This window comes from Spea bombifrons, chromosome 4 (assembly GCF_027358695.1).
Source record: "Spea bombifrons isolate aSpeBom1 chromosome 4, aSpeBom1.2.pri, whole genome shotgun sequence".
NCBI lineage: Eukaryota > Metazoa > Chordata > Amphibia > Anura > Pelobatidae > Spea > Spea bombifrons.
In genome coordinates this window covers 79,008,173-79,033,885 of record NC_071090.1, presented here as the reverse complement: position 1 = coordinate 79,033,885, position 25,713 = coordinate 79,008,173, and the positions used below count along the sequence as shown (strand labels likewise).

Below are 25,713 nucleotides of genomic sequence, written 5' to 3'. Positions count from 1 at the left end.
TCTTATTGCACCAACTACATCCAATACAATCCCCCAAGCATGATCATTTCAATTTCAGGATTTAAAGAAAAAATAAAATGGAAGATTAAAATAGAAAAACATATGAAAGTCTCCTTCGTCCATAAGCAAGGAACAAAATGTGCAGAATAATCCTATTCTTCATATAATTTAAACATCAGCAAAAAGGCACTTAAATAAAAACCTCTCTTTTAAACATTATTGATCTTGTTAAGGGAAACCAAGCATAACTATGCAATACCTTTGCGCACTTATTTTTATGAAAGATCCCGAGAGGCAACCACCTATAAAGTCTTTAATTTTTTTTTATGGGGGGAAGCACATGTAATGTTTTAGTCTAGAGCTGCCAGGCACGTAAATGTCATTGCCAGACAGGATTGCCAAACATTGCTCTGCATTGCATGGCAGGCCGTCGACGGGGAAAGTGTGGGGGGCAAAAAAAAAAGCATTAAAGGCAATAAATAAGTTCAGTGCTTTGGTGTCCTCTTGTGTTTCTGGAGCATGGCTTCCTTAACAGTATACAGAGCAGTTTGTTTTTGGTTTGGGCTTCTCAAGTAAAGATGTTGCAGGATGAGGCACTTCTTTTTTGAGGTTACAGGAAAATTGCATAAATGTAGAGGGTAATGGTCCATTGCATCAACGTTGGTTCCTTTCAATCCATTTATATTTTGGTGACATAATTGTTGGGGAAAAGTCCTTGTTTGCCACGTAACCTGCCTGTCCACCAGCCTGAGATATCTGCAAAGCAAGGAGAAATTAGATCTATATCTCACATCATGGCAGAGAGAGGACATTTCCAAACGTCTTCTGAATGCATCAAAGGAGCCTTATTGTCATTAAATACTAAACACCTTGGTGCAGAAATACATCGATCAGTTAATAATTTGGCATTCTAAATGCCTGTCTTTGGCATGAAGGTTTCTAACCGAATAGGTTTGGTTTTGACAGACCCAGACTGGCCATCCAGCATACCAGACAAATGCCCCCCCTTTTGTTACTGCCGATCCTGCAGAAGATTGGGTCCTGCAATGCACAGGTGATGGCTGGATATACAAGGTGTGGTATAAGAATGTAATACCGTGTTTCCCCGATAGTAAGACACCCCCGATTGTAAGACGTATCGGGGGTTTCAGAGGGGTCGGCTAATATAAGCCGTACCCCGAAAGTAAGACATATGTCTTACTTTCGGGGAAACACGGGGGATTTGCCGGGTCCGCCACTCTAAGGGGCCGGGAAGTCCCCACCAAGGCCGGCCTTACGTGTCTGCGGCCGCACAGGATTTAAATTAAAACATCGGGGTTTTTTTTTTTAACTTTATTTAACATCCTCCATGTTAAATAAAGTTTTTTTAACTTTATTTAACATGGAGGATGTTAAATAAAGTTGAAAAAAAACCCCGATGTTTTTATTTAAACCCTGTGCGGCCGCAGACCCCTAAGGCCGGCCCCTTAGAGCAGGGCCGACCTTTGGGGTGTGCGACCGCACAGGGCGCCACACTCCAACCTGCGGCACCCGGCACCCCTCCAGAGACGGACAGTAATGTCCGCCGCTGGAGGAGCAGGCTCGCAAGGGAGCGGTATCGGAGGTCTTTAACAGACCTCCGGCTCCCTTGAGTGATTTTAAGCCGGGTTCAACCCGGCTTAAAATCACTCAAGGGAGCCGGAGGTCTGTTAATGACCTCCGATACCGCTCCCTTGTGATCTGCGCGGCAACAGCTGTTGTGCGCCGGGGTTTCTTGTCAGATCCCGGCGCACAACACTGAAGCCGCGCCCACCGCTGTCCGTGCCCTCTGACCCGGAAGGAGACAAGAACTGAAGAAGAGGAGCGAAGAGGAGGAAAAGAAGCTGAAAGAAGAAAGGAAAGGTAGGAAAGCATTAAGTGAGAGTGGATTGGTGTATATGTGTGTGTGGATTGGTGTATGTGTGTGTGGATTGGTGTATATGTGTGTGGATTGGTGTATATGTGTGTGGATTGGTATATGTGTGTGGATTAGTGTATATGTGTGTGGATTTGTGTATACGTGTGGATTGGTGTATATGTGTGTGGATTGGTATACGTGTGGATTGGTAGGTGTGTTGATTGGTAAGTGTGTGAGAGTGATGGGTGTTATGCTGTACCATTTCCAATGTCTTTTTCATGATCTAATTATGCTCTAAAAGTACATCATAACTCCCATCACTCTCAATTTTTTCCCAATATAAGACATACCCCGAAAGTAAGACATAGTGGGGCTTTTAGGGATAAAAAGAAAGTAAGACACTGTCTTACTTTCGGGGAAACACGGTATATCTGGCTGCCGCACGTGTCATTCAGTGGCTGCCAGCCTTAAGGTGCCAGGGCTGCTTTCCATCTGGCCCTTGCCAAAGAAACTATGCATGCAATAATAAAACTGTGTGTATACAGACCACCTACTAAATGTAATAATAAAAATACAGCACACGTCTGAAAACTGGATGCCCTCTTTGTATTTACCTTCTTTGATAATGTCGATGATGTCATTGGCATTGAAGCTTAGCTCATCTGTGTCCTGAGCGTCATATGCATACAGCGCTTTACACTGTGGTACCTGGGGCTTTGGCCTCGGCTGAGGTTTCGGCCTTCCTCCTCCTGGTGGGGGTCTGTTTGTAGTTTGCCGACGCACCCTGTTTATTTAAAATAAAAAAGTTAGATAACCGCTTGCATCACAAAAATGGCAGAAATCTACTGAAAATATTGAAATTCGGATTATTTTCCTTTTTCGACTAAACCAAGGCACCTATCCACTAGATCCTAGATGTTCTAAGAATATTTGTAAGCGACTGTTAGCAGCTAAGTTGCTAGTGCTTGGATGAAGCTATGTCATGAAATCCTACTGCACGACACGATGACCGGGTATGATTAATGTGAAGTTCTGAAAAGGAGCAATAAGAAAAATTGCCCTTCCGAGAAAGGTAACTGAAATAGCTATGCCTTTTCAGCACTATTTGGCACTAGTTGCTTTACCTTTCAAATGACAGGGCTGCCAGGTTTTACATGAATTTACCTTAATGGAGTGAAGCCTGTGGTTTTACTGCTGACCAGCAGATGGCGGTGCGCTACAGGCACTAATCAAAACCAGTTGCTGACCAGCAGATGGTGTTGCACCACAGGGAGTAATCAGAAGGTACTAGAAAACCAACTTCTACAATTTAGTTGCTGATCCGAGGGATCTTTATCCATTTTAAAGCCACTACGTTTTTAAAGAAACTTGTACTCGACAACAGGACCTCACTGTAAAGGTCTCCCTTATTGATTTTGTTTCCAAAAAGTTATACTTTTGGGTATAATATATACAGCGAAGGAGCAGGACTTTGAGCCTGTGGGCCTCACACACTAGGACCTAGGATTCTGGATGTCGATATACATAATTATATAATTTAAGGCCGTTAGATCTCAATAGATGAGAAAGATGTATGTACCAACCAAAAGTGCATAGTAAAGTATGTATCAATTTTTATTCATGTTGTTTTTTAGCAAGTTGCTTTGTCACTGTAGTGCATTAGTACTTGCCTAATCTCCCTAAGGGCCGAAGTACAAAAGAAGGCAACAAAACATACACTGCAAACATGCAATACCTTTCACTCTATATAATGCTGTTCTGCTGATCACCAACCCAGAACTCCCAGTAGTTTAAACACCGACTCATGGTTTATCATTTTATTTGAATATAAAAAAAAATATGACACACGTCATATCCAACATACGGTTAAAACCTCCTCCATTCAGCTTCATCCCAAGATTTATTTTGTGCATTTACTAGCCCTGTAGGTCTATCTTGCGGTTAATCTGCATTTAATTAAGAGGTGTTCATTCTTATTTGGCACATAATTCCCCATCATCCTTTCTACAATTAACACCACATGGCAAATATACTTACAGCACACATATGGAGTAGTAATATATATTTCCGTAGAACAGCACATTTTGATTTGAACTTAGATTGTGCAGCGTGTCTTTTCACCAGATCACTAACATTTTCCTTATATGCATTTATTTTCTGTACGTAAGTAGAATTCAACAAGTTTTACTAAGCTCCAGCAGCTTTTTTTTTGTGTGTGTAATATTTGTTGCATGGCACATTTTAATATGAACTGTGGTTTTACATTGCTGCCCTACTGCAGTTAAATCAACATTGTCTCAGCACTAAAACGCCACGTTGGTTACCAACAGCTGCTGAATACAAAGCTTCTTTGACTAGCACTCGGCAGTTTTTTCTGTGAGGTCTTGTGTAGCCTTACAGTGTAACCGCGTCTCTCTCTCTTCTGCAGTGTAAGAAGCATATGCGATGTACGCAAAAGCAGTGTTAATGATAAACTGCACGTTTCTTCGCTATTGGAAAACATCACAGAGGTGGTAATATCAGGGCTTATTTTATCAAATATCAATATATGGAAAAGGAATATCTAAGCCTTGATTTGGACAATGAATGCAGTGCATATTGATATGGCTGCAAAAACCATGAGTGGAAGTTGTTATCCCAGCTTTCATTACTTGTTTCATTGCTGTCCGCTAGCCATTGGATCATTCCACCTATGTTAAGTACCAGCTAGCACTTCGTATTTAAAATGTATCGTTTTAATAATTTGGGTATAACAAAGTACTTAAGTACTCTGATGACCTAAAACCTCTTCACTTAGGCACATTTTTGCAAATCAAATAAATATCACCGTTGGTCCCGCATCTTGAAGCAACATTGTCAGAAGCTCTCTGCTACAGACTACGTTTACAAAAACTAAATGAACAACACAGTCAGATGTGTCTTACCCTGCAACACCCTGGTCTGGCACTTTGAGGAAGTCCAGACTCTGTGGTTGGTGGCGTGGATTCTTGACTGAAGATCCTACGACCTGCCGTGGTAAAGATGGGTGGTCTGATGTTCTAGAATTAAATTGCTTTGCTGCTCTAGGGTGCTGGTACCCGTACTGAGAGTTCTGCATCTGTATTATCCCATTTTGATGAGACCCTGTAGATAAAATGTATTTCCGAGATTAAATAAGAACATACAATAGAACAATATTTATGATAAATCAGTGTCACATCTAAGGGGCTTTAAACAGTCACCTACACAGAAAAGCTGTGTGTGTGTGTAAATGGCTTTCATTTGCTGCATATTGCTAAGAACTACCCATTTGGCAGTAGTTTTTTTTTTAAATGTATTTATTTTTTTAAACTGTGCAACATTTACAGTTTTAGGGTGCATAGGTTCAGTCAATACTTCACGTGTTCCCAGTTTTAAAGAACATACACCTAGAAAAAAACTATTCACAATGATGTTCATTCCCAGGTATTCACTGCCACTTTTTCACATACATGAACCATTCAACATTATAACTCTACAACAGATGCCAATATCAGACTTGCTCCCAGAATTCTTTGATCCATAGTCTGGACTAAAACATACATATGGTATTGTGTTGGAAAATGCATCTATTTGATGTTTTTTTTTTCTTTTTTAATTTCTGTTTCTGAATTAAACCTGTAATTACATTACCTGGAGGTGGTGGCGCAGCTCTGCTTGGGTATGATTTTGACATGTTTGCATTAGCTCGTCCATCAATAATGTTTCGTCTTGTTGGTCCTGTAACAAGCAAAACTCAGATTAACCTATTATAGTCCAAGTGCCAAAAACAGTCATTTATGCATCATAGGCAATAGGTAAACTGTTATGTACTTCTTACAATAGAAACAAGTTTCAAGACATACAATTGTATAGATTAACAAGGTGATCACTGTTACATTATAAGAACGCATTACAGGCAAACTGAGCATTTACTCACTGGAGTTTTTTGGCAGGCCTGGGCCAATGCTGACTTGCAGCACCTTGTTACTGTGTTTCAGTATTGCTACATCTCCAAATCCTTGCACAAACTGCACTTGTCGGGATCCGCTTCCTCCACTCCAAGGACCCCAATTTTCTTTTTTTAACTTCATATCAAGTCTACAATGAATACATTTTAATATTAGTATATTTCAGACATGTTGATGAGCGCTGAACACCCCAATAAAGCTACACAGAATGCTGATGTATTAGAAAGCAATGCCACATCCACTGATCATTTAATCACATTTAGTTCTGTAGGGAGTATTTTTTGTTTAAGGTCCTCAGCAGCACTCCAATTAAGCAAGGCTGTGTTTACATTTTAAAATGCCTGTCCATGGTAACTGGAGACTTAATTAGAACCCTTGTGGCCTTTTTTTCAAGAACTGGATCAAGCATTAGGTGTTTGTTTCTACGGGGAATGATTGTTCATTTCCCCAGTAGAAATCAAAGATTCCTAAAGAGCCAAACTACCATGGTAAACACCTGCTTACAACTACAACACGCAGCTTTAGATGCTTTCAGGGCACCTATGAAGACCATAAAACTAGTTGTTCCCTACCCAGTTTTGCCACGAGCACTAATAAGAACAAGAAAGAAAATAAGCAGCTATATTGCCGCTTCTATTAACGTGGACATAACCATGTTGATGTCCACTCAAAACCAATACTGACCGCAGTCACGTTAATGTCTTTAAAGATCTACAATCCAATAAGACAATGCCTGTTTCATCACAGACATTTGTATATAATTACACCGGACAACAGAACTTACGTATTGTTAAACTTCAGAGGTAGTTTTCGTTGTGTCTTCTCCTCATAGTGCTTGGATAAAAGGCTTATAAATTCGGTTTTGAAGAGCGACTCCAATAGACTGTCATACTCTTGTTCATGAAGAATAAAAAAATCATCTTGCATCGTGCTGTAAAACATAGGAAGAGACAGCCTGTTAGAGAAATTTACTGCAGATTATATTCTATATATATATATCTTATCACAATATCAGACAGGATATAATGCTGCCCATCCACATGCATTGGCATCCATTGCAAATTGTGTTGATTTGCATACTTGTAGGAGAGAAGTTTCATAATTGTAAATTAATTAATTTGCATTCATACTTTTCAGAATGTATCAATCTACAAACCACAGTTTTTAATTCATTATTCTAGTAGTTTTCGTGAACTGGACAGTGTTCTAAATTAAGATTGACAATTTATTATAATTTTTTTTTTTTTTTTTAAAGAATGAACATTTTCACTGTTGCCTGAACGGGCATGCCAAGCCCTTTATGCAAGACTTAAAGATCGATGTATCGGTCTGTCAGCAGACAATGGTTGAGTGGGTATTCAAGCATTCCTAGACTGGGTGGGTTATCAAGATATTAGCTCATGAGTACCCACTGTTTTCAAGTCTATTACTTTTTCTAGATTTGTTAGAAGCTTAATTAGGGGTTTTTTTTTGCCTTCTTTTGGATCAAGAGTAGGAAGTTTAGGCAGAGTGGTTGAACTTGATGGACTTAGGTCTTTTTTCCAACCTTATGTACTATGTAACTATATGTTACCATAAATAAGACGTATAGCTGTGTAGCACTCTAAAAAAACATAACTTAAAGCCCTTGTTTAGCAGGTGCATCAAGAGGAAACATTACTTATGCACATCATGTTTGTGTAAATGTTTTAGGAACCCTTGCTGTTTCGAGACTTGGGTAATCAACAGGCTATTTAAAAATCTGCATTCATATTAAGACTGTAGACTATGTGGTTGCTAAACCAAGGCTTTTGGCAATCACTGAAACAGAAAGAATTGTGCATGAAAAATCCTTAAGAAGTTTTGGAAAGTACAAAAAGCACAAGCAGATGTCAATAGTCCCTGCCAGAGCGAGAAACTAGAAGATGGCTTTACGGATTCTTTAGCTCCTATGCAGACTTTTCCTTGGATCCCACCACTGTCTTACTCATGGCATTTGTATTACAATGTATTACAGATGTTGCATACTAATAATACAGGTTTAAAGGATGGCCTTACAATTATACAGACCGTCTGATATATATTGTGTATCTGATAGTTTCCCTTTAAAGATCTATTAAAGAGAATAGGCATTTTTTGTATACAGCCCATTTCATTGTAGGGTTAATGTGATTTATGATGGAATGGAAACTGAAGAGGTGCAATGAAGTTTATTTTTTGGTCATCAAAAGTGATTTTTTAGGGATATACCTGTACCCTACGAATGAGCACATTTGAGAGTGAAATTATTTTCTCATTTTCCTTCGCTACTTTGAAAAAGAGTTGGAAGATTTAGTAGATTCCTGTTCACGATATTGTTATTGTCAAATGAACGGACTACAGGTTTCTAACAAGTGTTACAAATGAAAATGTACTCCTGATAAACATATGTTTTTGTTTTATCTGCAGCTAAGTATTTTGGGAAAAAAACACATGGGATTTTTTTTAATTATTTTTTTTTTTTGGAAAATCAGGCAGCTGGTCTCGTTCTGGTAAAGCATTTAGAGTAGACAGCGTACACACTTGGCTTCTACAGATGAATGGCTTAATCATCAGTACTTTGTTTAATAAGCAAACATAGAAACCTCTGTAATACAATACCTGGTAATATTCAATGATATTTGACGAGCTGCTTTTTTTAAATCCTACTTCATCTACTCAGTTTTATACAAAATGGTTTAAAAAGAAGAATCATATTATTGCCTTTGTACTTCAAAGAGGTGTGTGTGGGTTCATATTATCCTCTACTTTAATACAAAGGATTCTTCAATATAAAGCTATTGGAAATGTAGAAAACAAATGACATTTATCAGGGGTGACCAGTTGCATTGACCAGGCTGGGGTTGCAATTTTGGCCCATTCTTCTTGGCGGATTCGGATTGTTGTTTGTGGACCTCAATTTTTAAGTAGTTCTACAGATTCTCAATGGGATTTTGATCAGGACTGATCAAAGATGTCCAGACCATGATGATCCCCATAGCATGCAGCTGTACTTCTCTATTCCTTGTTAAAGCAATTTCTTCATCTGTGTAAAGCGAGTGCTTTACTAAGGGAATTAGTGGGCACGGATTTGAATATTTTGATAGGCCTAGTTATGTAGAGAGAAGTCAAAGTATTTTATTAGTTTTAACTAGGGAGCCTATAGAATTAGCAGTGTAGCATCAGCATTTGTAATGGGGTACAGGGAGCCCTTAGAATTAGTAGTGGTGTACATGGTGTGGAGGAAGATTATAGCTACATATATTTATTCCCATGTGTGCTGATTGAAGAGAGACGTCTGAATTCTCAAATGTTCTCTGCATTGTCACCTACCACTTAGTGGTATGTACATCTACGCTGTATTGATTTTACAGTGGTCTGATCAAGGGAGATCCTGATTAATTTCTCAGGAAGTTAACAGGGCGCTTGGGGGAGTATGCTACACTGTTGGATAGGGAAAAGAAAAAGTGTTGGTGCGCTAAGCTAGTCACAGGCTCAAATAATACAAATGTATAGTACGAGGCCTACCAAACAGGTGTAAGCATGCTGCAAAAACAGTGAATTGGCTGTACAATGTATACAAAAAACAAAAACTGTCTGCGCTTCTCACCCTAATAAAGTTGGCAACAAATATATAAACATAATATAAATGAGAGGTTTTGGTTATATGAATTGGCCAAAGCATAATTAAGCTCATCCGCCACGTTAAGGCACACTCTCAATAGGGTGAGAACCTACTCTCACCTCCTACATAGTGGGCACACAAAGCAGTTTATACTGCTACCAAAATCTTATTAATGTGTTGGGGGAGGTGCAATTAAACCTCCTCCCTATTAACCCCTGGACAACAAGCTGCAACCAGACTGATGAGGAGCCAACAACCTCAAATATGTGCAAAACAGGGAAAAGAAAAAGTGTCGGTGTATGCTACACTGTTGGATATTTTTTAGTTTTTTTAATCATCTTTTTGACATAGTGGAATTTTCCCACAATGGGAGTCACAGATGGACAGCATTTGAGCAGATGGAGTGGCAGGCTGACAGGCTTGATTACATAACCACATGTTAGCAGATGCTGATTGGAATGGATACGCTACCAACAAGTCTACAGTGAAGGAAAAACATCTCACATTAGATATTTGCAACTGTGAGCACTAGAATCTTCCCCGATTCTTCTGGTTTCATGTAAAACGTATTTTACTGAAATCAATTGCGTGCATGGATTCTTTAGTGATCCGAGTCAGAAAATGAAACTAACACTTCACCCCAGCTTCTTTAAAGGAAAGCATTCTTTGGTACACTGAGGTGCAAGTGCTTCCATTTCAAGTGAAGTGGGTGTAATACGTGAAACTTTCAGGAAATCCACAGTGGATCATTGGTTCACAAAATATTTTTCTAGTGACACAATCCCCACATTAAGTCTTTGGGGGGGGGGGATGTTTTGCAGCCCAAATGGATATCTTCAGGGATCTAGCTCCATTGTGACCTTTTTCAATACATCAAAACCGTGGATCAATGTATTTGACAATCAATTTGTCACATTTTTATTGAAATAATTTATTCAAATGTGCACAAGTAAAGATAGTACAAATTGTGAGGACAATTGGGAAAGAAATACAAGCACCATATAGGCTCCAATGAATTGGCTAGCATTATAGAAATATACTTCTACCAACGAGCCAAAAGATGAGAAAAGGAAACGAAAATGCATCTGTACATTTATCAGCAGCGTCCACATGAAAATGATACAATATGCTGATGGGGCACATCCTAAAAGTGGACTCTGCCTAGGGTGGACCTCTCAGGGAGCTTAAAAGCACCTTGGGCTTCAAGCTGCCTTATTCTCCAAGGCCAGAGAATCAAGCTTTCCTCTCTAACAGGTACTCACTTGATATCAGTGAAAAGGCCAAGAAGCATACAGTTCCTGCAAATGCACTGTGGTGCTCTCAATGAAGTCAGTGTGAGCTAAGCTATTGCAGCCAACTGCAACATTGAATAAAATATGCTTTCACATGAAATTAGTGCTTCTTATGGCTTGATGCAACCACCTACAACCCAAGATGGACCTCATGCAACAAACACTGTACGTAAACAATTACCATGGGGCATATCCTGTCCACCTAACTCTCAAAGTAACAATAGGTTAACAAATTGCTCCCCCTAACACCGGAATGTGTCAACCTTTTGTTGTCACCTACATGTAACAGATCAGCCTCTTCCTTGACCTGCCATAGTTGTCTGTTCAGCAATGGCTGGACATTTAATAGTCATTTTACAGTTTAAACAAGGGATTAAACATGGAGCCTTTCACATCACCTGATGCTGCATCATGGCAGGTCATCCTTCTCAGCATTGTGAAGAAACTCAGTTAGGGGTCACAGTTTGGGTCATAACACTAAAAGGTCAACAAAGTTGTTGTATATGTAGATATGATACCAAATCAAAGTTACTCTTACACAGCAGACAGTATAGTCAAAGCATTGGATTTTTCATTTGGTAATGTGATTCTCACCTTAGTGTTACTGAAAGTATCCGTTCCACCTCAATCTTCCTTTTCACTACTTCCTTGACCATTCCCTTCTCTGGCCCTTGTTTAATTTTTTCACGTCCAATCAAGTACACATATTTTGGAGTTAAAATAAGATCCCTTTTTATACCCTGAAAACAAAACATAGCAAAATAAATGTTGCTGCACTTATACACTCAGTAACTCTAGGTTTAGACAGCAGGAGACAAACAAGCTTTTATGTTGCCAATTTATGAGCCCATGCGACAGTAAACTGACGATATGTTGCTTAGTTATAATAAGAACACCAGTGTAATGAAAAAGTAATCCCAAACAAAAACATAAAAGATTTCTACCTGTTACCTTATGCACGCTATTGACTGTTAGAATTGGTAATTATGCTGCCAGTGATTCTGGATTGAGTTCCACAAATACATCTATCGTACCTTAGATCTCCTGTCATATTTTGTGACAGTGTCTGCAAAATCAACTTTCTCTCGTTTTCCTAGAAACTGGCGAAGTTCTGGGCGTTCTTCCATTCCAATATAATCCCCAATAAAGTTTCTGTTGATGCTGTTGCGTCTTCTTTCTTTCTTATTAAGGAACAGGTCAGATGCTAAAATTTAAAGAAGATTATTAATACATTCCTAAAGCATCAGGTAAGTCTACTAGCTAAACCACAATGTTTTATAGATCATATAGATATTAATCTAATTTACAGGCCACTGTCATCCTTGTGAATCCTCTGATTAAGCCATACCATGACACGCTCATATAAACAGATTTTGGTCACTGGATTTGTACAAGGGCTTTATTTTGTATAAATGGAGGCCTTAACGCCTCTCCACAGTTTATTTCATTATTCCACACTACACACAGAGTGGAATCATCAGTCCCGACTTGGAAAAAGGGGTCCTGTGGATTTGTTTTGCATTTACATAGGATTGATTTTGAGAGTTACAGGAAATATTTCATTTGAATGCACTCACCTGAAACTCGCATTCATTTTAAATTGCATGCACCCACAAACATTGATAATGGCTGGTTAGAATTGTGTAGGGCCATAGGCACCTGCATGGGCAGTAATGTGTTTGTTTAAGGAAATATGCTTAATGTTCCATTCAAATGTATAGGTATCTTTACTGTACACTCTTCTGATCAGGGTAATCTTTGGACACAGCAAAACAAATAACGTAGGCCAATAAGGAAGTGAATTAAGGAAACAAGTTAGATACAAAGGGCGAGTGCCAGAGAAGGTATGAACCTTGTCAGTTAAAGTTGCCACCTCACCCTGTCTTAAATAGAGGGAGTGTTAGACGTGCTGCACATCACAGAGATACCAGTCCTGCATGTTACATACCTTCCTCTCTCATCTGCACATATTTCTTCCTGGCCACATACTTCCTCCAGGCTTTCTGAATGGTTCTTGCATAGCCATCATACTTCCTTTCTCTCATCTCCTCCAGAAGAAACAACTGTGAACATGATCCAAATTGATAAATCAGCGCCGTAGCACACACCATGGCATCGAGATAACCAACACCAGTCATTGAAAACCACAAAATAATTGTTAGGGAAGTCAGAAATATTGCTAATCCAAGCCAGCATTTTCCATAAAACAACAACAACAACAACAACAATTTTATTATACATAGACCTGTATTTTGGAGCAGCAGTACATGGAATTGGCAAGTCCCCCTTTCTTTAATGACATTGATATTTATTCATAGTCATTGTTGTAATATAGTCAGCATGAACATTCCCAGAATTTAAGAGCTATAAATACATAATTTACTCTTACATGGAAAAGTGATTCAAAGTGTAATCCATTAATTTAACATTCTATATGGCATCTCAACACTGCGGTCCAAATGAACAGACAACCTATTATTAAACTCCCACACACCTATTCCCCAATAATAGAAGTGAATCCAAAGGTACCAGTCTGCAGTGTGTCTACCTGTAATCTATTATTCAGTAAATACAGTAGAATCAAGCTCCATACAGCATTTATCATTGTGGCACCATTAAATAAATTAAAATGCTTCCCATATAGATCCCATTCTATATTTTGACACTATCCTTTCAATACACACAGACTCCTAACATAAGTTTGCCTTGAGAACAATGAAGTGCTTTACATTGATGCACACATCTCAAAACTGAAACCAGTTTAGAGTTTTAATATTAATCCCACTCAAAATTTACAAGAAAGGAATGTAAATAGGTTCACCTAGCATTCTAACCACTGTGGTATTTGCAGTGAAATTGGTGCAGTGCTAAATTAGTTGTAAAAAGGTATTTTATATGTTTGCCAAAAGTCATCTGCAGTCTTTACATACCTTCTCCTCCAATACATTAAGTTGGAGTGTGAGCACTTGTTCTGATTTGAGTAATGCTCATGTGACATCAGCAGTCTGAGCACACACCTGGTTCAGTTTACTCAGGTGATCGAGCGCTAATGTCAACACAAGAGGTCATCTGTCTCCTAGCCGCAGTCTCAAGTGTTATAACAGTTGGTTGATCAGTCTGCTGGAAAAACTCAGATTATATGTTGCCTTGGGCTAGTGGTCTGTGTGGTTGCACCAACATGGCTAGGATAATGTGCCCTATTTCTACTACAACCAGTGTTTTCTTGAGATGAATATTAATCTTTAATCCTAGACTAAATCAATAAGTAATATGGTTTCAGGAGATATACAAGGAAACTATGGGAGGAAGAATCTCTTCCGTTTTACAGCGGCATGCATTTAAGTATAAATTATGCATATGCATATCAAGCATCCGATCTCCCAGCTACAGTTTCTTCCGAAGGCCTGTTCCTTAGATAGATGTCACTCTGCTGCTCAGGTAACGCCAGGACAGTCTCCATTTTACTGCTCCGGTTACTCTAGGACAGTCTACACTTAATGTTCTTGTCAGTCAGTCTGCCTCTTGCCATTCCTATTAGACCAGCACACCAGTCTTCTCTACTGGGCTCTTACCAACCTCCTTCCAACATTTGCCTTTTTGCAGAAGAGCATCATTCAATAACATGGTGCTGGAATCACAAACTGAGCCAGGTATACTAAGTGTATCATACTCACTAACTACTTCATTACAAGCGGAATTTTACATTACAACAATGAAGCCGATTTTATGTTTTTGGGACGCACTTCTACATTTTTTCCATCCAGGCAGCGAAATAAAAGCACAAATCCACAATCCATCTGTTTCACCTGGCTCAATATCCCCCCAAACTAAATTCTAACAATCAGAAAATCATTTGGATAAAACCAACAAAAAATGCATAGTCTATAGATTACCATTGTTATGGAGCAAAGTTGATCAAATGCATTGCAACAAACAACTTAAGTAACACAGTGGCTTATATATATATCAAATGCACAAAGAGTTATGGATAGCCATTAAAAGTAGAATGCTAGGCTCTTGATGTTTGTAACTAGAAACACTTTATTAGCTGTATATGGTCAAAACAAGTTGCAAACAATGTAGTCAAATCCATTCAGAAAGGTTCGACATAATCAAAGTCATACATTGAGATATGTCCCTAAAATGGTTCCTATAATAGAATCTTGGCAGTCTGTTAATGAATACATACTGTATCTCCATAACTCAGATTCCAAGCTTTATCTTCTTCCCCGTTCAATGTGCATCTGCGTAGATTTTACCATAACAAATCTTCCGCATCTCATATTTATGAGATATAAATGGTCCATTTAATATCCATTTAAATTGTCACAAATCCCAATACACATTCAAAGATGTACTAAGATAATACTACATAAAAACGGTCATCAATGATTAGAAAGGTAGATGAATAATACATGACACTACTATGGGCTTCTAGAGAACTGGAGAACTTTAGAAGCCAATGGTGGCGAACCGTATGGATTGAAATCTGCTACTAGAGGTACCACTCACCGACTCTGGAGCTTTGATGAAGACTTTTGTTTTGCCAAGTTGGAACTGATCAGACTCCATGTTTACAGAATGCAGTAAGTGAAGGACTCCCTGCTTTTCATCTCCTCTCCATGAAGGCCAAGTTTCTTTGGTCAAGATGGCATATCTATAAACAGAAGAACAAAGGGTCAGAATTGTATTTTAACCAGCAATTTGTTATAACATCTCCCCAGCCAGATGCTATAAATACAATGAAATGAGATCAAACTGTTTGCACTTTATAAGAAGTAGCTTTTCTTAGAGGAAATTGATTTTATAATATTTTTGCATTTTTGACATCCAATTATTTTTTTCTCATTACTTATATACATTAAAACACCATAATTAGGTGCTGCATGATATGCAGCCGATAGAGTTATGCATGTACTTCCTTAGAGACGCTAAACATATACATTAAAAGAAAAATAAAGTGTTTAATACAGAGTTTGACAGAATAATAAGCAACCTAAAACTGATGTAGGACTGCATTCCTATGTTCTCTTTTTATGCATCAGCCCACAGGATGGCATTTGTTCACCAGAGACATTACTAAACATCAATTATAATGTATATGAACAGACGTGACTGCTGTCAGTATAGTAAAACAATGATGCTTTGTTGATGTACATTAACATAACACTTGGTTGAATAACCTAAAATACCCTAGCTAAAAGACTATTACAAGAAAGTCAGCTTGCTGATGTGATCAGAATAATGTCATACATTTCGAATGGCACTAGTCATAATCTTAGAGCACATGTAGACACCTTCTAACCCCTTGATCAAGCAGGTAATTCCTATGATTTTCAATATAATATGCAAATTAATATAACACACCCTAAACATTTCAAGCTGCAAATACAAAACAAGCAATAGAAGGCAAAAAGCCAAAGCAAAATAGCAACATGATTATGACAACATTGTTGGGTGCTTCGGGTCGGGTGTTGCATATGTTCCAACCGTCCTGTTTGAAGCAGGACAGTTCTAACGCTCAGCAATGGTCTTGCTTTTGTGAGAAGTGGTACGAGGACCTCCCTACACTGGCCCATTGAACTGTAGAGTCGAGCAAGCTCTGTCACAACTCCAACGGCCCACTTCATGATCTACATCATATCCCAGGGTCCTGCTTCAATGGAATACATGACAAGTGTAATTTCTAAACGGTCCTTGTGCTGCCTCTAACTACATCCCAATAAAGGTGTCCCATTTCAGGCATGTGAAATGCTGGCTGTGCAATAAGACACTTTCTACAAAAACAGATCTTGAACATGGCATTACTAAACATGACATGTCAATCTGAAGGAATACTGAGAGAAATTAAAAGGGCTAAGCCACAGACTATGGCCACTGTGCTCCTAAAACAGACGTTTCCCCACTACTGCTGAAAGCGTGCACTTAGTTCAGACCAATTGGGCACCTAAGGGTTTACTTTCTGCCGGATAAGTGTCCTGTATCCGGTGCACACACAAAAAGATAAACCTCTCATTTTCACTATTTTCATATAAGACAGTAAAGGTAACAGGTTTGGCTCTCTGCACAGTCCCCAAGAACCTAACTTTTAGGTTCCTTGAAATACTGAAAACCTCTCTCTTGTTTTTGAGTAATTTTCTGTCTGGATTTCCAGTGACTGCTTTTATCATGTGTAAGACATACACATTTATATGTGAACGGCCACGTGAGACTTGGGCAGCCTGACGTTATGATCATAACATTTTATGGTTTGCTTTCACTCAAACAAGTTACTTATTGATCAAAGGATTTTTAATTCATGATAAACTGACCTTGTATTGTCATTTATACGAACACTAGTTCCATAAACCACTGTAAAGCAGTGCAAAATAATAATTTAAAAAATCCTGATCTTATTTGACACAAAATCCATCAAATGTAATGTCAATTGGAATTAGGCAAATTTACGCTGATTGATGATAATGGGAATTGTAGTATTTTGAGCCTGGAGCAAGCCATTAAGGTTTCATTGAGTAAAAAGCAAGGACACAAATGCAGTTCTAGTGATCTAGTATCGTCTGCTATATTAACTTTTGTGTGTGTTATTCATTTATTAAAACCAAGCCTTTGGGATTCCAGTATTACTCTGAGCAAAAGTGGATTCATATAATCGATGAACTCAATGCAACTAAATGAGTGCTCATTAAACTGATCAATAAACGGCCTGACCGTGGTTCATATCCTGTTCTTTAGCATGTACGCATATAAGCAGGGCCCTAAAAGCCCAAAATATTTGCTAGGAACTGGTTATGATGGAGGGGTCCTCAACGCCTGTTGTATATCGCATATTTAATCTAAACAGCATAGCGGAATCTGTTAGTGGTTAATAAAATAAATAAATAAATAAATAAATAAATAATAATAATAAATGCACCTATGGACTTTGGTGGCCAAGCTTAGAGAATTGAAACCAGCACCTCACGAAAGGTCTAATTTTATACTGCGTTTAAAAATCATGTGCTACAGGGAACAAATGATCTTTAAAATTTACTTTGCAGCCTGAGGTGGTACTGAAACTTTGCTTGCTGTTAGAAATATTTTCTTAGCTTGAAGACCTATGAACGCGTATTTGCATGTTATCTACCTAATCCACCTGAAAGCATTGGGCAGTTTTGCATGGCTGCTGTGAGTGTACAGAGATGACGGCTGCTGGTGCAACAATCCATTCCTATTCCCAAACGGGTTAAAAAAGATAGAATTTTCATTCCACTTGGATACATGGTAAAAAGTCAGCTCACAAATTTAAGGGTAGTTTACATGTCACACTGGCCACAGACACAGGCAGACACTAGCTTTTCACTCTGATATTTGCATGCAAATACAAAATACTACACAGATATGTATCCACATTCCTGGTAACTCAAACATGCCAGAAAGCTGTCAGGCTAGAAATGAGCAGGAACTAGAGAAACGCGTATTTCCAGTCTTTAAGATGTCTTTATGCAATGAGCTTGTTTTAAGAGGGTTATTAGAACATGAATGAGATCACTTAGATTATCGCTCACAAAACTGGATCTACTGCATGGAACACTGTTGTTCTTGAATCATGTATATTTATACTCTTAAATCTTAAGTCTACTTTGGCTCAACACCATTGCTTCTGCAGCAGCTTCACCCATCCAGGAAAATTCTGCTAATGCCGCTCTGGAGATCTCCATCTCCTACTCTATGTAGGAGTCGGGAAGCTCAGGTTAACAAGGTGGAAGTAAACAAAGACAAAACGACAATTTTGCTGGTATGCCTAAAATACTTAAGGTTACAACTCCTCTACAGATCTTGATGTGTCTATAGTCTACATTATAATGTCAATTGCTCAACAATGCATTAGTGGCTGAAGGACCATCAACCATACATTACTGGGTTGCTGAACAAAAAGTGTGATTTGAATAGCGGAAAAGAGATTATCACTGCTTTCACACAGATATAGTGATTCTGTGTAATAAAAAGATCACTATTTTATATGAAACATACGATTCCTTATACAATTTTCGTGACCGTAATACACATGGGAGAATAACATTGAGTGGAAAGAACAGAAAACCTGTTGGTGTCTCTGCTTAATTTCAACTGATGATAAATACTAAAATCCAATAATTAGTTGGACATTCCTACCTTTGTAGGAATTTCTTGAACACCCTCCTGTAAGCATATCCTGCTCGACGCACACGGATGTTTTCCTTCAGACCCAGATATTCAACCTGATGTTTGACCCTTGAAAAGAAAAAAGTAGGTACAGTTGGTTGTGAAGTAACCTGTGGATGAAAGGTCAACGCTCTGCAAACAGATTTTCTTTTTTGTTTGAGAAAATCATATATTTGTAACACGACATAAGGAAGTTTCTGTGTGGAAGAATATGGGATGTAGTAAAATTCAAAAAGGAAATGTGTTTCAGAGAAAAACAAGTGCCAATAACGTAATGGTATTCGGAGAAACTGGTGAGCGTACGTCTCAGGGGTAATGCGAGGAAGTAGTATTTTACACAAAGGGGCACACAATCATTTGCTAGCAGTGTGGGTAAAAAGAGTACGAGGTTTCACATACTCGGCATAGGAATTTTTCGTTGTTCTAAGCGACCAAAAATTCTAATGTGGGTCTCTGAAGTCAACATTGTGGGGGTTAAGCGTATTCATGGTTTCTGGAACATTGCTTAAAAGGGATCAAATTATTAAAAATATAGGAATTACAAAGCACAAAAAGAAAATGCTTTGAGTCATAAAAGTAGCACAGTAAACATGTGACTGACAGAAGCCATGTTCTACTTCTCACCTACATAGCCCCATTATTGTACTGTACAAGGACAGATCTGCATGAATGACTGAGGCTTGCAGATGAGATTAAGAGAGCTACATTAGTTTATAGAAGACATCATCTTTATCAAACATGCTAACTGAATTGTATTAGATTGACATACTTGATACTACCTTTGGGCATGCCACACATTTAAACCACCTCTGGACTCAACACATACCTACTCTCCTCCCAGTCTCTGGGTTTCTTGGTTTCGTTGGGTTTGATACATCGAATGTAGTGAGGTGTACATTTCATCAGGGTGTTGACAAGGTCATTTGCTTGTTTCTGCAAAAACAAATGAGATCTACAAAATCTGGCAAAAATATAATTGAGGGACATTTGTGGTTCTAAGGCCATTTTATTTATCAATTGTATTATTGTAAGGGCTGGGTGTTCTTTACACTATGCTATGTTTATTTTACTCATTTTGTTTGGAAGCAGAGTTCCTCTTTACTCTACATCTACTTGTGAATTATGGCCCAAAAGCTGAAAAATAAATCAGGACTTTTTTTTTTATTTTTCTACAATGTCAAAATACTGATCACATTAACATGCAAAATGTCAGTACAATATAAACAATTAAAAATATAATATAACATATCAATATGAATCTGCATCTATTTTAGTAGTAGTTGATTTGCTATATTCTCAGGCATGTCAGCTTATATTATTTATTGTATATTTATTGAGCCTTTCAAGATTAAAGCATGTCGATCTTACTGCCTCAACCTTGAAGCTAAAGATTAAACATGACTTTTTGATAGCTTAGCAAGAACCTAAAGAGTAATCTTGAGTTCTTTTAAACAGTTCACCTTGATCTTACTGCTGGCGGTTGTAGGACGTCCCTTCTTTTCAGCTTGCAGGTTTTCAGAAAATAAGGCTTTTATAAAAGGCCTGGGAAATAATTACATCAATAATTACAAACAAAAACCACTGACCACATTGGACATGAATAAACCTGCTTTCATGGAATAGTAAAGATTTAGCAAACAAAGCCTACTGTACATGTTTTTAGGATATTACTGAATTACATATCACATGTAAATACTCAATGAGACCATCGGGAATTCACTGCCGACCGTTGCATACCTTTCAAGTGTCTAGTTTTTTTTTTGGGGGGGGGGTTCAGATTTTTGCACTGGCCTCAGTTGCACCTCTCACATGGCAGCCTCATGATGTATAGAATCAGGTCACCACAATATTAAATTACACTTAGAAAGCCAGCAGATTCTGAAGTACTATTACAATGGGGGAGAATGAAAATAAATAAAATGAATACACCTTAAAAAATACTTATGGAGAAGAAGAAGAGGGCCCTGGCATACTGGCATACTAGGTGAATGGACAGGTAAAGCAGGTGGATAGTTTTGCCTCCAGCCCCTATAACCATGCACCACACAGTCAAAGGTGTTCTGCTTTGGGCTCCTGAAGTATTTGTGGGTATGCTTTTGTAAGCAGATCCTGAGTATTTTAAGAACCTTGAGGGTAGTCCCTGAGAACCTAAACATCAGAAGAATTAGCTGTCATCATCATCAAGAGGGTACCCTCAGGTCACTCAGGAGCATCCTCTGTTCTGTAATGTTGGGGAAACAAAACAGCCAGCCCTGCAGCAGTGAAACCATCTTAAGTAAGCCTTAGGCCATAGAGTGTTTTTCTTTTCTTTTTTTTTCTACAGGAATGGGGGGGGGGGGTCACTCAAAAAGGTATCTATTAGACAAAACTATGTATGATTTAAACATACATTGGGAAGAGTCACCCAGCAGAGCTAGGAATGAGGTTTCTAATGCAAAATGTTGTTCCAAAAGAGAGTTAAATACAGAGTAGATGGAACAGCACCTTGACTAGACTAAGAGTGCTTGGGTTGAAGCAAATCAGTTTAATTCAGTCTGGAACTGTCAGTACTTGTAGTATACTTTGCTGGCTCATACATTATGCATGAACAGTGTGGCCAGAGGAAACTGCAATTCTATACCATTATTACAGGAAAAAGAATCTAGAAAAAAAAAGTAGCATCCACTTCCCATCATTTCATTCTCTGTAGAGATTACACAGATTTTTTTTTCTATGTGGCTTCACACAATGTATTCTTCCGCTTCAGGAAGAATTAAGAATACATTAACACTTCAAGCACAAAGAAAACCCCCCAAAAAACGAACAAAAGAGCTTTTTAGAATGAGTTTTAGGGACTCCAATATCCATAATTGAGGGCAACGGCCACTAATAGACAGACATATAATTGTTTTAAATGCTATAATAAAGTAGTGTATGGAGTTCTCAGTATCAAACGTGAATTAAAATTTAGGGTGGTCACAAGGGGTCACGCACGTGCACACCTACATCAAAAGCCTGTGCTGTACCCCTCTTTTGGTCCAGATAAAGGGAGAGTCTGAACAAAGTGGTCAGCATTGTGGTCAATAAGCAGTAAGAGTTAAGTTTATACCTTAGAGATTAGATATATAGATTTTTTATGGTTTATTATAGCCTTAAAGCTACAATGCTTAATTTTAACCCACAACTTTTGTAGAACAGAAAAATGCACACTGCATTTACTTTTGTCCATGTGAAACCTTATTTCTTATTTACAGCCATGAGTTCTTACATTGACTAAAACAAAAAAAACTTGACTAAAGCTATAGCAGATGCCATCAGCATGTGTCTAAATCTTTATTGTGGTCATACTTATGATAAAAGTTATGATACAAGGTTAAGTTACAAAGCAAATTACATTTCTGGCATTTCTTTTTCAAAGCTTGCAGTCCTATTTAAATCTTAATTGGCGAAAATAAACTTCCTGGCTATTCTGAGATGTTTAGACCATAAATACGGTTTTGTCTTGATTGTGGTTTTTATGCAGTACCCAACCGGAAAGATTTGTGTTATATTTCAGTGGCAAGATTTCCGATTATGCGTGGGGTTAAAGTCAAGATTACGGAGTTAGAGTACTGTGATTTTTCACAAAGATATTAGCCTCATTCCTGCATGTGGAACACTGCAGTGGGTCCAGTGTTACAGACCTCCAACCAGACTACCAGGGCCGTTTCAATTACAGTCTATAAATACATTGCCTACAATATTCCGACAAGGGGGAGGTATTTGGCATTAAAAGTTATACAATCTTCTACCAGTGTGTCTATGTGTGGGCTTAAAGCACTAAGCAAAATTAACTTACAGGAGGTATTTTCTTAACAAAGACCTCTGCTTTTTTAGATTTAATGAAAATTGATGTAACATTTCACTGCAGAGGATACATAAAGACATAGAATTTGATTTATGAAACGTTCATAAAAGGGTGTCTGCCCTGTGGGTTGACTACAGGTATTGCATTCAACCATGCAAGTCAATGGAGCCCAGTTTACTAATCACAAAAAAATAAAGTAGTTAAAAAAAAAAACTAAAAAAAAACAAAAAAAACATCCAGTTCCAACAAAATGTGGAATAAATAAAAAAAAAAAAAATATATTTTTACTAGCAAGTCCTAAAATGATATAGCTAGATCTTCACAAAATACTGCATGAAAAACAGTTAAAATACTGACATTTGAAATACCCATGGGGGGGGTCTGGTATTATTTAATGGGATAAACAGAATTGGCCTTGTTTAAATGTGTCCCAAATAAGACATAGGGACAGACTGACCAAATGTCCAAATTCCCGAATGTGGCTTTTTAACTCCCAGATAACCTAACAAACCCATGCATGTGTGTATAATACATGTAGTACAATGTATGTGAAGAAAACCGACACAAAAATTACTATCACAAACTGACAAATTCTGGTGGTAAAGTTAGTGCATGGAAATTGTTCAAATAGCAGCATTAGAAATGCTTTGGGATGTCTAGTTTTCAAAAATATATGGTTTGATGGTGTAAACTGAATTAGCTGTGTTGAAAGATGTCCTAAATAGGACACGGGGGCAGGATTTTCAACACGTCAAAATTCCAAGTTGAAAAATTGAATTGGGAATTGTCCCAAATACTGCTTTTACCCCACAAACAACCTGACAACCCATGCATGGGTGGTATTACTGTACTTGGGAGATGTTGCTAAACATACATTGGGGTGTCACATTTAAATGCAACTGCACCTCTGAATTTCTATGTCTCTTTCCTACCCAGTTGCTGAAAAAGTTTGTCTACAAAACAGTCACAGTGACTTAAATCTCCGTGATAGTAGCACATCAGCTGAAAAAAAAGGGTTTAGATAGCCATCTTAAATACTTTAATCTTTAAAATGTTTTGTCACAACCCCCCCCATTAACAGTTAACTTAAAAGGCTTGGTAATGCCTTGCCCACAGCATATCACCACCAAAAACACAGAAACAGTGTTAAAACAGTTATTAAAAAAGCAAACATTCACTTTAATTACATGCATAGATGTTTGCCATGCTTAATATGTGTTAGTGCAACATTAGTAAACCCAGGCTTGATGATGTATACTTACAGCTGACTACTCTGCATTAACTCAATGAGGTCTGTGAAGAGTACATCTCGATTCCGCTCACAGAAACCATCCATATCATATGACACCTGGACAGAAGTAGTAAAATTTGAAGTCATTATATGCCATCTTAGACTTTAAAGGGAGGTTAGACCTGGAAGCGGTGTGTACATTTCCAGTCAAATTAATCAATACACCATGTCCCAGCAATAGACACATGGTTCCTCACGCAGTTTTTCCTGTATACATGTATAAATGTACATATAATATTCTGGGCAGAGCTAGAGTGTGGAGTTTGAGTTCATGTTGACCAGATCTAAATGTCAAGAAATATATTTTTTTTTCTTAAAGAAGTATATAGGAAGCAGAATGAGATCTGTCAGTACTGGCAGATGTCTTGGGGCATCTAAGAAACAGAATGATGCTACAGCTAAAAGTCCACTAAAACATAGCAAGAAGAATTAATAATGAAGCCTAAGCACATTTGTAATGTCACGTGAAGTATCCAATAAATAAATGAAATCAAAAGTGGAAACTAATGAGAAAGAACCCAGAATGCTGCATGGTTAAAAATGTACCAACTCTCACAACATTCTCTTAATCAACGACTTTTCACAAGGCACAGATTCATTTTAGAATTCTGTGGCTACTTTCCCATGCCCTTAACCAGCTGTCCTCTGATTTATAGTTTCCAATTAAGTACGCTCGCTGATGAAATTAAACCAGCATCCTGGTTTCATGGCGGTAGCTACTAGGTAATCACAAAAAATGGCAAATAAATCATTCTATTACAGTCAGCACATTCTTAGAAGAGTAAAACAAAAGTGATACATGTAGGGGAGTATAAAACAAACATAAAACACGCATCAAAGAATCTGGACATTGTTGGAAAAAAAAAAAAAAATATGAACACAGTGGGAAAAAATGTGCTAGAACTGCAAATGAGGCACATTTACCATACACCAGTTCTCCGTTAATTGCTGGCTGGAAGGCATTAACAAGCATTGTGTTACAACCCAGATCAGGCTGATGTTTAGGATAATAACCTAATAAAATCATGCTACTGTTTTACATTTTGGATCATAATCAAATATCCATGAAAATAATAGGAAACGATTTGCACAGATTCTTAAATCCAAATCCACTTAGTCAGCAGCCACTGTTTCTGGGATAAAGCAGCTAACCATTCTATTTGCACAATAATGATCTTGTTTCTACTAAATGACCTGGGGACAAGATTGTCCATTAAGGTAGACTACTATTTAGGACAGCATGACAATTTTAACTGTCCCCCCCCCCTCATTTACCTTTCCAGCATAATGGTGAATGATAAAACCTTGATTCCAACTGTTAAAGTGCTCATGGGTTCCAACAGCCATTTGGAGTTTCTGAAGAAGTGTCTGATCAGCACCTTCTCCAACTGCATGCATTGTAGCACACACATCATCCAAAATACTCATCACTCCTGGAGGATTCTAGGAAGAGGGTGAGTAGAAAGAGGGAAATATTCAATGAACCATCATAATTCACACAGTTACTTATATCCTTTTGGTAATGTCTATGCCAAGGGATATAAAAGAAAGTGGCACCTACCACTTTGTTCTCAATAAGGTCGCATACAATTTTGTTGTTGAAGTAATCAATTGGTGTCCATCGGATTCCTTCTTGAACATATTCTTCCTAAGAGCC

At 38.0% G+C, this 25,713-nt stretch overlaps 1 protein-coding gene across 1 annotated transcript in view; it reads right to left on the bottom strand.

Moving 5' to 3' along the window:
* Positions 1-312: 312 nt before the first annotated feature.
* Positions 313-25,713, bottom strand: part of MYO1E (myosin IE) — a 62,182-nt gene continuing 36,781 nt past the window's right edge. The window contains exons 13-28 of the mRNA XM_053462503.1: positions 25,618-25,704; positions 25,332-25,499; positions 24,028-24,113; positions 20,400-20,481; positions 19,766-19,872; positions 18,910-19,008; positions 15,271-15,415; positions 12,707-12,821; positions 11,793-11,962; positions 11,353-11,498; positions 6,629-6,775; positions 5,814-5,974; positions 5,528-5,614; positions 4,801-4,999; positions 2,491-2,660; positions 313-756 (exon numbers count right to left, since the gene is read on the bottom strand). Coding sequence (XP_053318478.1) covers positions 680-756; positions 2,491-2,660; positions 4,801-4,999; positions 5,528-5,614; positions 5,814-5,974; positions 6,629-6,775; positions 11,353-11,498; positions 11,793-11,962; positions 12,707-12,821; positions 15,271-15,415; positions 18,910-19,008; positions 19,766-19,872; positions 20,400-20,481; positions 24,028-24,113; positions 25,332-25,499; positions 25,618-25,704 — 2,046 coding nt within the window. The 3' untranslated portion in view covers positions 313-679. The remainder of the gene's footprint in view (positions 757-2,490; positions 2,661-4,800; positions 5,000-5,527; positions 5,615-5,813; positions 5,975-6,628; positions 6,776-11,352; positions 11,499-11,792; positions 11,963-12,706; positions 12,822-15,270; positions 15,416-18,909; positions 19,009-19,765; positions 19,873-20,399; positions 20,482-24,027; positions 24,114-25,331; positions 25,500-25,617; positions 25,705-25,713) is intronic.